Source organism: Chrysochloris asiatica, unplaced genomic scaffold (assembly GCF_000296735.1).
Source record: "Chrysochloris asiatica unplaced genomic scaffold, ChrAsi1.0 scaffold00050, whole genome shotgun sequence".
Classification (NCBI taxonomy): Eukaryota; Metazoa; Chordata; class Mammalia; order Afrosoricida; family Chrysochloridae; genus Chrysochloris; species Chrysochloris asiatica.
Window position 1 is genome coordinate 4,368,784 of NW_006408568.1, and position 13,797 is coordinate 4,382,580.

The window sequence follows — 13,797 nt, forward strand, 5'->3', positions numbered from 1 at the left end:
TAGCGCTCTGACCAGCTAATGCCACTTGAACTCCAAAGGCATAGGTGGGAGGAGGAGGGGAAGGGATGGCCGGAGCACGGCCAAGTAGCCTACTACTCATTCATTTTACAGCCAGATGGGAAGTGAGATAGCCAGCCTCACACTGCCTGTCCCCAAGAGGTGCTAACAGAAGAACTGAGACTCTTGGTTCAACACTCCACTTCCTCTCAGCCTCCTGACCTCTCAGATATGGAGGCAGCTCCTTCCACTAGGAATCAAGAGTCAAGTCAAGTACCTTCCCGTGGACCACCGCTGCCTTGATATAGCTTGGGGATAAAACTAAGGAAACGTCTTGAAGGTGAAACCCTTGGTAAACTCATAAGATGGAAAAGCACAATGGATTAGCAACATCGATGAAGGTGTGGGAAGCCTGGATCGGCACTACACTGGGCATGGAATAACTAGCTCAGAGCAGCATCTTCAGGCTGGGCTCCTAATACAAAAAGAGGGAGATGTGGGATGTCATGTGTAGGGAGGCTAAACGCTAACTCCAACCTCATCAAATCCAAACTCAACACTATTGGCTCTTCAAGACTAACTGGAATCATCTGTTGCACAGAAGACCATGTGTCTAGAATCTTCCAATATCAGAGCGTAATCCTGAGTATCTCCAATGTCTCTTTCCTGGTTCGTAGACCTGGGTGGACAACTCATAAGACTAAGGCTCAGTTCTGCTTCCCCAGCATCAAAAACTCCAAGAAAGGGAATGCCAGGAGCTGAAAGTTTGGAAAATCTCCCAAATGTCTCCATGGACCAGGACCAGCCAGGGAACAGATACTAGGCTGACTGAGTCAATCTCTCCTGAAGCCATTTCAGAAAGCCAGGCACACTCTCTGGCTCCCAAACACAATAAAGGAAGAAGGACCCAGCTCTGTGCTCTCCCGCGCTCGTTCTCTCTTCCCCTTTCACACACACATACGCTCTCCACAGACTCTGCAAAATCACTGCCAGCTCTTTCACAACTAACTTTCCCCATAAACTAGACGCACAGCCTGGAAGCTGGCTACCATCTCCTCCCACCTGCAAGGGTCTCCAGGTACAGATGCTGCTCAGCTCCAGGGCAAGTGGATCCAGGACTAGGGGCAGTTCACTTCACTAAGTGCCTGCTACACTTGCAGACATGGTCTTAGGCACTCCTAGTCTCCTCATCTTGGCCCTCAAGACGTGGAATGGAATCTCATCTTCCTCGAAGGCTTTCCTCCAAGAAAGGAGGCCTTTGACTTTCATACTGTTAGTTGCTGCTGTACCTCCATGCAGGGTTTTGTTTTTTTTTACTGCAAATCAGTCCCTTACACAAACCCAATGGCAAAGCAGAGGAAGAAAGGCATTCCAGAGCCCTCAAGTTTCTGGGAGTACCTCCCTCTGTTCTGGTCTGTTCCTGACTGAGGTGCAGGACTCCCCAGTTTTCATTGGGCTGGAGGTGTTTGATCTTTCCTGTATGCAGGGCGACTAACTCTATCTCCCTCAGACCTCAGTCCTCAGTCCCTGAATCCCAAGCTCCCTACTCTGGCCTCAAAATTGGCAGCCACCACCAAGGATCTGGGCAAGAAGGCCAAGAGTGGGGGATGAAACCCCAACTTTATAGAACGAGCCCTTACAGAATCTGGGGATCTGCCTGCTTCGGTAATTTCATCTACTACTCCCATCCCAGTTTAAAGGGCAGGAGAAGGAAGGGGTGGACAAATCCCTAAAAACCTGTCATTCAATAGACAAGGTAAAGCAGAATCCTGGCTATCAACAGCTGGGCAATGGGGAAATTTAGGGTCGGGTAGGGGGTCAGTCATCCTAGGGTCAGAGTAAAAAGGATTGGCTAACTCCTCCCCCACAGTGAATCATGGCAAGAGACAGGGACAGCAGGGCCTGGGAGACAGAATGACAAGTAATTGAGAGACTGACCTCCAGGACCCAGGTCAGACAACAGGAAAAGGGAAGGATGCACAAGAATGGTCACTGTCTAAAGACGGCAAGGGTATACTGGGCTCTGAAGGAATGTCTCCAGGAAGCACAGCCAACTCTCTCACAAAGGGTTGCTGGGCACAAATGCATCCTGTGAGGACTGGTCCTGGTCCAGGACTAAAGAAAGTCACCAAGGGGGACACTTTGAGGGACCTGGAGTCATACGTGCAGGCTCTGTGTACAGAGCACAAGGGTCCCGCTGGCAGTAGAGTCAGGTCAGGATACCAAGATTACGAGTCCTGGTGACGCTGTACTAAACTGCAAGGTCAGTGGTTCAAAGCCACCAAGTGATCTCCAAGACAAAGATGAGACTGTCTGCTCCCTTTAAGATTTACAATCCCAGAATCCCTATGTAGAGTTGCTCTGAGTTGGAACCGTGGGTTTGATGTGTTGGTGGACAGATAAAACCAGAACTGGGAAATAGTGGCATTTTATAATTAGTGCCTGACCCACAAAGCAACTCCATGAACAGTTATCTGGCTCTGATTGCAATTTTCCCAGCCACTGTGGAAAGGTTGTTGGATTATCTTTCAATAGGCACATTTTTGCATACGAAGAAGCTGGGTTCAGAGAGGCAGAGCAGCCTACCTAAGGCTACCCAGTGATAAGCAGCAATGTTTGACTTTTTGAATGTGGACACAGAGCATGTATACATTGTTGTTCTTAGTTGCTGTTGAGTTGATTCTGACTCATGCCAAATCCATGTGTGTTAAGAGGAACTGTGTTTCACAGAATGTTCAAGGCCATGTTCTTTCAGAAGCAGAATGCCAGGTTTGTCTTCCAAGGTACCCCTGGGCGGGTTTGAAATATCAGTCTTTTGGCTTGTACTCCAGCACTTTACCATTTGCAGCACTAAATGTTATATGGCCAGCTCTACAAATGCATCAATAACATGCAACAAAATATTGTAAAAAGGGAGTCCCCGAGTCCCACCCATATAATTCTACCTTGCTGTTGTGCTGGAAAGTGCCTTCGAGTCGGTTCCGACCCATAGCGACCCTGTAGAGGGTTTCCCAGGAGCAGCTGGTGAGCTTGAACCACCGATGCTGCAGTTCAAACGGCTTTGCGGTCTGGCACATTAATCCACAGCGCCACACCAGGACTCTTTATAATTCTAACTACTCTTGACAAATTTGAGCTGGTGTGGCGCTATGGGTTAATGCGCCAGGATGCAAAGCCGTTTGAACTGCAACATCAGGGGTTCAAGCTCACCAGATGCTCCTGGGAAACCCTATACAGGGTCGCTATGGGTTGGAATCGACTTGACGGCACTTTAACAACAACAACCCTTAAATATCTGCCCCAAATGGTCAGTTCTCCATAGTTCAGGTAGTGAAAACATGATCTCTTAAGACTCTTAACAGCTTCTGTCCCCCAAGTGAGGAAGGTTTCAGGGTTTTTACTGTGGTCACTGCTGTAGTTAAGTGCTGTCGAGTTGGTCTGGACATATAAAATCCCCATCTAGGGTTTCCGAGAAACAGTTGGTGGGTTTGAACCACCAACCTTGCAGTTAGCAGTCCAGTGCTTATCCTACAGTGCCACACCAGGACTCCAATACTAAGGAAAAAAGAAGAGTAAAAACCAGCCAAGGTTGAATTTAATGAGGCAACATGAAATCAGTGCCTTTGGTTTACTACAAAAAGGTGAAACAAAGGAGTGAACAGGAACTATGTATCAGATGTAGGGTCCACATGGTGGGCAACAAAGCCTTGAATATTGACAAGGACAGTGACTGTTGCTATATTAAAGTCTGGATTCCCCCATCGAAACATTGCCATATAAAGTGAGGGCATCAGAATGTAGTGAATTCTTGACGAAAGCCAACCATCCGGTACAAGGAACAGCTAGAAGGCAATAAATGCCCAACAATAAAAAGAATTCCTTTGGTCTCCCTTACTGGGAATTGCAGTGGTCATTATCTTGACATTGTTCCTTTAACCTGTATTTACCCCCACCTCCTCCTAAATTTCCTCTTGGGCTTATCTCCAAGTCATCCTTTTCCTCAGAACATTAAAGATTCAAACACAACCAACCAGCAGTATATATAATCTTCAAAGAGCACTTTAGACATCATAAAGAATACTTTTAACATGCACTAATTTTATTTTCCCCTTACCACACCTGTCCTCATAAACCATTTATGAGTTTAGCAGCCAAAGAGAATGTACCAGCTCAGATAAAGAAACAATGGCCACCCAGGAATAGAAGCTTAGACTCTAGACCACCCTTCTAGAAATGCAGACACATGAAATTCAGGACTGCAGTGTTGTCACCCCATGCCCCCAACCCCCAGTTCCCAATACCACCCCCAAAAAAGCTTCTCAGCCTCCCTCCTCTCTAGCTCCAGCCTGTTCCTACCAGTGGCACACAGAGCAATGAAGGTCTGGGCGTGCTTGCGGATCAGCGGTAGCTTCTCCCCCGGCTGGGGCAGTTTGCGAAGGATGTGCTCAATGAAGTCATGAGGGGTGACAGCTGCCAGGTTCCACTTCAATTTGCCCAACACCACCAGCTCCCACTCCTGGTGAGGAAGGGAGGAAAAGAAGCGTCTAATATCCAAAGGCTGACTTGATGTCTGGGGGTTGGGATCCAGACCTGCTTTCATGATGCTCCATTAGAACACTGGGGATTGTAAAAGCAGGCCCATTTGTCAACATGGCCCTAAAGCTTTGAAGCCATGTGATGGCTATTCTTAAATTTCAAGTGTCAGGCTCCATTGAAAATAATGAGTCCAGGTAGCTGCTGCCAAGATTCTCCTTTCTTCTATTTCCTTTCTTCTCCAGCCCCCACCACCCACCCCACCCTGACTTGCATGCAATGGTGCTTACCGCCCACCCAGAAAGTTTACCCTATAAGACACTGCCAAGGTTGCTGTGGCCCTTTGGTAGAAACTCATCCTATATGTGTCGATCGTGAACAAAATGATTCACAGAGAGAAATCTCAAAATATGTTCTCTGGCCAAACTCCTTGGCAACCCATTAGCTTGCTTATACTTCGTGCCAAAAAGTGAGTTTTCTCTCTGCTGTTAAAACTTTCCTCAACACATCATGCAGAACTTGTAGGGGAATGACAGTCGGCCACAGTGCGCCCTTTCACCTAATTGTGATTCAGCCCTTTGTAATTGTGACCAAAGGACCAGGGTTGTCATTCTACTCTGATTACCAGAGTATCAGAGTAGAATGGTGCTCCACAGGACTTCCAGTGGTTGTTTTTCAGACAACTTTCTACAGAGGTGTCTCTGTATGGACTTGAACTTCTAAACTCTCAGTTAACAGCTGGGTCCATTTGCACCACCCAGAGACCCTGAGGTTATCACTGGCTAACTCATTTTGCAGATGGACGTGATCCTAACAAGGTGATGGTAGCTAGAAGCTGTTCAAGTTCATAGAATCCCTTTAGTTTTGTTTATTTGAAGTTGCTGACCAGCCGCCCACCTGGTGAAAAACTTTGTTTCTCTTCCCTACTGAGATACTTCTGGAGAATTACGCAAAAAGGAAAATGTTAAAACTATGAAAAACAAGAGGAAAAACATGCCTATCTATCATCAGAGATAGAGACTAGTACACTAGCATTCCCCTACCCCCATTCATCTCCACAACCACAAGTCCCTTCCACTGGCTACAACTGAGAGCCGTATGCTGTCAGAGTTGGGTCCTCTACAGATTGCTCTACCTGGTGGTGTGGCCAAGGCAATTCCCCTCCCTTCCCTGGGCCTCAGTTTTCTTATTTGTAAAATGGAAGAACTCCTTCAGATCCTAACTTTCATGCTAAGGAAATGAGGAATAAAGGCAGGTTTGTTTGTATAGTAATAGAAATGAATTTGGCTTGTTCTGGAAAAACTGGGGTGTCCCCCCAAAATTCTCAAGTCTGAAACAAATGGACCAGATGGATGATTAATTTTCCTGCATGACCATGAGAAAATCAAACTGGCCCCCAATTCTAACAATTTCTTTTTTATAAAGCACTAAAATTTACCTCGGGTTTTTACAGAGAGTTGGTATATCCTTTGACAGATTACTAATCAGCGTCTTCAAAGATGGTTTGAAATCTCAGCCCTTTCTTCTCACAGGGGAATGTGAGTACAAGCCACTCGTCTTGCACCATTATTAAAAGAAGCAGATCTCCCAGAAGAAAGTACCTTTCTGGGCCTCTCAGACCAAACCAGAAGCAGCTGAAATCTGGCAGTGGTTCAAAGGTGAAGTCATTCATGCCCCTCTTCACATTCTCGACAATTCCTCCCCCAACTTTGCGCATGTCTACCACTAGATGGCAGCACAGCCCCAGAAAGCAAAGTTCCTCACAAAGAGCTCAGTTCAAGAAGCCTGTTAGCTCTGTAGACTTTGTGTGCAAGCCTGGCCAGTTAAAAAAAAAAAAAAAAAAGGGGGGGGGGTCCCTTTTCTAAACAGTGGAGAGAAAGGTGTGGAGACCACTGAAGTGGGTAGCCTTAGAGCTGCTCCATAATCCCAGTGGTGCTGAGATATGGATGTCTTGTGGGGGAAGCTGAAGGGAAAACTGATTCAGACCAGTGGGAAAAAGGTTCCCTGACAGAAAGCTGCAGCAAGTCGGGACCACCAGGGTTGTACAGAGGTCACAACCCCATCAGAGCTAGGAACCCAGGGCTCAGACTCCTCTTATAAAGGGACAACTTTTGACTTTGCTCAAAAGCTAATGAGCTGATATTTAGTGAACAGTTACAATGTGCAAAATACTATAAGACTAGACAGAAATATATGATACACCTTTAAACTTGAGGGGCTGAGAGACAAAGCACCAACCCATTCCTTGTATGTGGACACATTCTCAGAGTCGAATTGAAGCAGGGAGTAGTGTCACTGTGCTCCATCCTTTCTCTACACACACACACACACACACATACACACACAACTGCAAATGATTCCCACCAATACAAATCTCCAAGGTGGTCTCATTGGTCCCTGTAGTCTCAGTGGTGAGGAACACACACATACAGCGAAAGACTCCTTCAAGGCTTGTGAAAATTCTAGGTGGTGGGGTGATTTGGGGTCCTAAGGATTTGTTTGGGAAGGGATTAGGGAGAAGGTACCTTAGGCCAGGTGTGAACTAGGAGGGATGCAGGGTGTAGGGGGTGGGGTGGGGGGAGAGAGGCAGTCATTACCAGCAGTTCCTGAGGCTTGATGGAGTTGTCGGTATAAATGCACAGTTTCTCCGCTGTCAATGGGATGGTTTCTTTGAGCTTGGAGGCCAGGAACATACAAACAGCACCCAGGAGTTGCAGATGGGACTTAGGGGTTGGGACCCCAGCCAAGAAGCGGTCCAGGTAATTCATGGCCAAAGGGAAGACCTCTTCTTCACACTTCTGTTCCTCACAGACCTATAATAAGAGTGGAGCAGGGTAGGAGAGGAGACAAAATAATAGGAGAAAAAGAGAAAAAGGATGAAAATAATAGTTTATGGAAATAACACCCCCTCCCTCAATTTAATTTTTGCAGGGCGGGGGAGGGAAGCAGAATGTGTGGTAAGAATAAAGATGAAGAAACTGAGGTAAATCTAAGTAGGCTCCTCCAAGTTTGAGTATTCCCCCACCCAGAAGCCTAAAAAATAATAGTGAACTAATGGTCCAAGGGGGGCGGGAGTCAAATGCGCAGCGGCTGCACGACACTCCCTTTCGCGACTCACTTCTTTGCTCACTGCAACTCACTCTGTTTTTTGTATTTCGTCATCTTTTCAAAAAATCAATAAAAATATTCTGGAGGCTCCGGGGGTCTCCTGTTTGGTCCCATTCGATTCCCCAGACCCTGCTCTATCATTCCCGACAATTGGAAAAAATGTCCGGAGGGGTCCCTACGGCCCAGGCGCCGCTTTTGGGGGGGTGGGTGGGGAGAGGTGGGGAAGAGAGGGGAGGGAGAAGAGGAGGAAGAGCACCGCAGCCTCGGCAGCTGGAGTCGGAGCAAGGGGATATGATTTCAAAAAATAATTAAAAATCGAGGAAATATCCTAGAAAAGCCCTTTTGGCGTGAAAATCCCAAGGAGGATCCAGGCTTCCCGAAACATAAGTTTCGGGTGCCGGAAAGGTCTGTATCTCGACCCCTGGGGCTCTGGATCCCGGGGGGAAACTTGCAGGGGTGAGAGCCGCGTCGGAGAGTCTCCGGCTGCGGCCCACAAGGGCAGAAACTCGGGAACCTGGTCAAGAGTTGGGGAAAAGACCGGGGCCGGGGAGTCTCCGGAATGAAGCATGGGGGGAATCTGACCTCTTATTTAGGGGTGCCCCGACATCCTCTCCCCCACACCCTCTCCCCCCCCCTCCTACCCCACCCAACTCTTCGCACCGAGGAAGCTGGAAAGCCAAACTGTAAGTAACCTTCGGGAGGTGGGGGTCCCGGGAGAGGGCAAGATTAGAATTGGGGTGGTCAGGATAACGGGGTGCGAGGGGGAGCGGGCGACGTCTCCAGCCTTTCCAACCAGAGTTTGCAAAGCAACATGGCGAAACCACAGCAGGTCCAGAGCTGTGCATACGTGGGCACACAATTTGCTAGGCAAAGATTTGGAACAAGAGTAAAGAAGTGGTTCTTTTGGGTTCCCCTAAAACACACGTTTCTACATTGAGACTTCCGGGGCTCCAGAATGCCCGCTTTCTCTCCTCCCCCCCCCCCCCAAGTGCCTACGCGGAGTCGCGACCACATGCGGGAACCTTAAGCTAGGAGGAATTTGCTTTGGCATTTTGGGGGGCTGCTTTTTTACTGTGGGTCCTGATGTCGCGCCCCTACAGCCATCTTCACCGCACGGAAAGCGGCCGCAGCTTCGCCAAAGGCAGGTCAGGATGGGGGTGGGAAGAAGAGGAAGCCACAAGCAGGCACTCGCGCGCGGGATGCTCCCCCACCCCCGCCCCAGGACAGCCTCGTTTCTCCCAGATTTTCTTCCCCCCTCCCCCAAGTTAATCGTGCATCCAGGAACCGAAATGAAGCCACGCGTCCCGCCAAAGGGCTGGGGGCACCTCGCACCCAGAAGTGGGGAGCTCGGTACAGTCTATCCGGTCCCAGTTGTAGGGTCCCTGCCCGGGGGCCGCGAGTTGGATTGGGGGCATGGTTTCTAGAAAGCGTCGCTCCCAGTCTTACCTCCAGCATCCAGGTGGCCACCATCCTCCGCATGTAGGGCTGGATGTCCTTCTGCACGCACTTGAAGTAGGAGCACTGAGGAAGGTAGCGCTCCTCGATGGTGAGCAAGTTCTGCAGAATGCGATCGTCGTAGAGCAGGTTGGGGTCCGGAACCGCCCTGCGGACAGGGTCCACCTCGCAACACAGCAGCTCCATGGCGAGCTGGGCGCGCACTCCTTCCCCTGCAATCTCTCGACTGGACAAGTTTTTTTTGGGGGTGGTGGTGGTGGTGGTGGTGGTATGGTGTAAAGGAAGAGGTTCCTCTAACCTCCTTCCTTTAGCTAAATAGGGGATTCTCGGGAGAAAGTTAGGGGCAGAGAGAGAAGCTGGAGGAGAAGAGAGGAAAGGGAAAGGCAGTGGGAGCAGAGAGCCCTGGGGGCTGCTGAACTCGCGCCTGCCCTCCCCTTCAAACTTGTCTCGCTCTCCTCAGCTCACTCTTCTCTGTGCACTCCGAGGCAGTGACGCAAGCTGGCTGGGCAGTTAGCTCTCCTCCCTCTCGCCTCGCTCCCTCCCCCTCCCTGTTCCTCCTCCCCTTTCCTCCCCTCTCGATTCTCCCCTCCTCCTTCCTCCCTCCCTTCCCCTCTTGTTATTAAGGGGAACAGCAGCTGGCCCGACCTAACTTCAAACGCGGTCCCCCGCCCCCCTCCTCCTTAGTTCTCCGAGGCCCTCTCCCCTTATCCAGCCTTGCATGCCAAGGGCCCAGAAGAGGGGAACCCACCAAAAAAAGGAACCCCACAAAAAAAAAAAAAAAAAAAGATTCCTATGTATACTGTCTCCAATGTCGTATACCAATTCTATAGGTGTATCCCACCAGTGTACGCCAACTTGGACTTTTCCAAAACGGATCCAAATACCCCTGCCCCAGTATTTAAGATCCAGGAATGGAGAATAGTCTTGATTATGGGGTAAGCGCAGACAATTGAGAAATTAAAATAAGGGGGTGGTTTTAGAAAAAACAACCAAGCATACTTAAGATAGAGGTTATGTATGGATATATAGTTAACGTCCCTGAAGTTTATGTTCCTGGTCATTTCGAAACTATTTCAAAAGCCTAATTAAAGGGACAAGAGCACCACTCTCCCCCCCCCCCCCCACCAGATGTGCAAGGAGAGGAAGAGGTAGAGGTGGGTGTTTGGAGGGAGGGGGTTGTTTCTCCGATGTTCTAGAATGTGACCCTCGAGCAAAAATCGTGCAGTCCTTGGAGATCTAAGGGAGATAGATATTGGAGGACGCAGTAAAGGGCCCAGGTTTGCTGCAGACCGGGGGCAGGGCTACTGCAGACCGGGGGCAGGGCTACTGCAGACCGGGGGCAGGGCTACTGCAGACCGGGGGCAGGGCTACCAGCGGCTCTTCGGCGGCTGGCGGCCACGCAGGAAAAACCCGCTTCCTCGCCCCAGCATCTGCTGACAAGCCGCCTGAGGTGTCTGCGCCTAGCGTGGCCACACTGATACAGCTTTCTAGGAAATAGCCCGGGAGGGGGAGGGGAGGGGAGTAAGGGAGGGATTAGGTTTGGCTCCCCTCGCTCCCCAGCGCACACACCACCACCCCTTCCTTTCCTCGGAGGCCTGAGATTGCCACCCTGGGTCCTTCGCCTACATCTTCGAGGCTTCCTGGGGGCTCACGCCTGACCCGCTAACCAGGGCTTTTTCGCAGGGTTTGCGGTGGAGACACTGCCAGCGCAGCCGGCTCTGACACGTGCTCAAACGCATCCTCAGGTCAAGGTTAATTTTAAAGGGGAGATGGTGGTACTTCCTTACCTCCTTCCTCCCACCACCCTGACCCTGCATTTCAGTGCTTTCTACTTTGGGAGGAAGGGGAGTGAGCCAAGCGCCCCCAACCTGTTGGCCCTCGAGCTGACACGTGCAGTGAGCTTGGCGTGCTTTGGGGTTCTCTGGACACACGGAGATGGAATGAAACCGTCTTAACCGAGAATGGGGGCCCGAATAGGGGCATTGAGAGCAAGCGGGGTGGCGGGAGTTGGGGCGGGGGTAAGGGAGGCTGGACTGGGTTAGCCGTTCACTGTGTTCCCTGAAAGGCGGAGAAGGGGCGGTGGAAAAGAGAAGGCGGGGAGAAAAAAACCCAGAGGTGCATGCGATTAACACAGACCCCGGAGCCAGCCTCTTTAAACGAGGGTGGGGCGGAAGGGGTGGGTGGGTATGGGGAGGTGGGTGGTATATCACTTTAAAAGGGTGAGTAAGAGTTTGGGGCGCCGTCTCCCCTCCTCTATTTGCATAGCCAATAGCTCTGGGGCTCCTGCTACTGCGCGCTGATTTGTTACCGGGCAGATTACTTTTTTTTTTTTTTTTTTTTAGTAGGACGCGTTCCCCGCTACATCAAAAGGAAGCCAAGGGAGGGCGGAGGGAGACTGGGACTGGGACTGGGACAGGCGAGGGCTAGGGAGAGGCTTGGACGCCTGCGACCTTATCAATAGCAGCGGGAATTAGTATCGGATCTACTGTCTGTGAAGAAAGGGGAGGGACGGGGGCGGGTGAGAAAGATGTCTAATTGCTGTGGAAGCCATTAGCTTTCGGGAAGAAAGAAAGAAAAAAAAAAAAAATGCTCACTGAAAAACCCAAGTTGCAAACTCAGAATGCAACAGTTCTGCAGAGGATGACACTCGGCTGAGGAGTGGTCACAGGAATATAGTTGGGTCCCTCACAGTCACCTATTGATTTTAGTCAAGTTGGAATCCCCGACTTCAGCTTTTGAGTCACTCTAGATAAACATATGAGTCCATAAAAGAATTAAACGTCACTTAAGCCACTTTTGAAAGTGTCAAAGAAAGCTCCTGGGGAAGGGAGAAGGTGCAGGTTGGGAGAGGTATTTTTAAAGTATCAGTCTAACCGTACTGGCAAGGACAGAAGCTGGCGAGGACTTAGAGACTCATGACATCATTTGATAACTAAAGAGTCCTTTTTCTCCACTTCTCTGCGGGAAAAGTATCCAGTGCTCAGGGACCACTGAAGGGGGGCGGGGAAGAGGCGGGTGGTCGTCGCGGCCTCGCCCACCCGGGGGAGAACGCCTGGGTGGCAAGTGCTCAACAGTGAGCCTAGGGCTCTTTCGCCCCTTCTCTCTCCCTACCCCCACCCCTGTCTAGCTTTACAGAGAAATTCCAGCGGGGGGAGTTGGGGGGTGGCTAAGGGGAAGGACTTAGAGGGTCCGAGCTGATGCCCTCCCCCCTCTTGGAGGCCCTCTTCTTTCATGGAGACCCGCAAGTTCGGGCGCTTCCAGAGTGGCGGGCTCGCCTTCTGAAAAACCTCTTTTAAGTTCCCCCATTCACTTCCCCTTCTTATTATGGACTGTTCCCGAACATTAACCTCCCTTCGGAGCCATTCCCGGTGGTGTTTCAGTCTTCAACATGTGAGGTGTGGCATGAGAGGGTGCGGGGTTGGCAGGAACTTCTCCAGGAATCTTGTACTGGAAATTGACTTTTCCCATTTTGCTCACCACTCTGAGCATTAGTGTTAGAATCTGAATTTTGCTTCTTAAAAAACATCCACCTAGTATACGGGGAAAAGGCACTTTCCCTCCTGGGCAAACGTGAACATTTTGAGTGTACACTCAATTTTTTGAGAAAACGTGTTAGCTCCTTTGCTCTGACTTTTAAGTCAATTGGGCACTGTGGAAGGCAAAAAAAAAAAAGTTGGTTCTTCCTTATCCCTTTCTCACCCTTCAAGGAAAAAAAAGAAAAAGGTTATCCTGTCCTTTGTAGGATGGGTGATAAACTTTAGCAAATGTAATTTTTATTGGACTTTTATTCCCTCTTTCCTAGCGTGCTCCCCACCCCCCACTTAGGTTTCGGAGTTTCGGTTGGAAAGTGTACAAAACCCTGTAGGTGGAGGGTGCAGCCGCGTGTTGGGTGTTTATAAGCACATCTCTGCAGTAACCTGCAAAAGCTAAGCACACACACTTCCCAAGCTCACCTGGCGGATGCCGGGCAGCCAGGTGATCCCACAGTCGGCTCAGAGCTCAGGAGCCACGTGGGTTCGAGTCTTGCCTGGCTGCCTCTGCGCAGAGGCGCTCAGGTCAGGTTTGTGGGAATCCAATTCAGATGCAGGGACGGGGACTACCACTCCCTCCTCAACTCTCCCAAAAAGTAAAACTGCGTTTGTATATTTCTCTGGTCTAAAAATTAAAAACAGAGAAACCCGACGGTCATTTAAATGTAGATGGCGAAGTGCTGGAGAAGGAACTACAGGAGGAACAGAAAGAGGAATTGAGAGGGAATGGGGATGAAATAAATGCCAATGGGGTGGGGGGTGGGGGGCGGTATGAGAAAGGAAAGGTGAGGAACCCGAAAGCGCCTGGATGGGAGGGTGGGTTGGGGAGCAGGCGATTCCAGGCTCCCGGATACTCCCGCAATGCGCTTCCAGGTGTGAACGCGCTGCAGTCCCCAGCCCCGCATTTCCGGGCCCTTCAGTCACTGCCTCCAGCTTGTCGGATGGGGGGGGGGGGCGGCTAAGGATCCAGTGGGGGGCAGAGCCAGCCTGTCCTTTTTATTTAAACTGTATTTCAGCTGGGAGCGGGCGTACTCCGGAGGCAGCAGATGCCGTAGGCGTGGGTCAGGAAGGCAGCGCCTGCCGTCTGTTCACCCACCTAGCATCTTACTCCCCACCCTAGGGAGTGGGGGACGGAGGAGAACCACTAAAAAGACCCGAGTTTCCCCCTCTTCCT

The 13,797-nt window shown here is 50.3% G+C and overlaps 1 protein-coding gene across 1 annotated transcript in view; it reads right to left on the minus strand.

Annotated features, from left to right (window-relative positions):
- Positions 1-9,529, minus strand: part of CCND2 (cyclin D2) — a 29,420-nt gene extending 19,891 nt beyond the window's left edge. Inside the window, exons 1-3 of the mRNA XM_006862678.1 lie at positions 9,085-9,529; positions 7,128-7,343; positions 4,354-4,513 (exon numbers count right to left, since the gene is read on the minus strand). Of these exons, the coding sequence (XP_006862740.1) occupies positions 4,354-4,513; positions 7,128-7,343; positions 9,085-9,279 (571 nt within the window). The 5' untranslated portion in view covers positions 9,280-9,529. The remainder of the gene's footprint in view (positions 1-4,353; positions 4,514-7,127; positions 7,344-9,084) is intronic.
- Between the last annotated feature and the right edge of the window lie 4,268 nt (positions 9,530-13,797).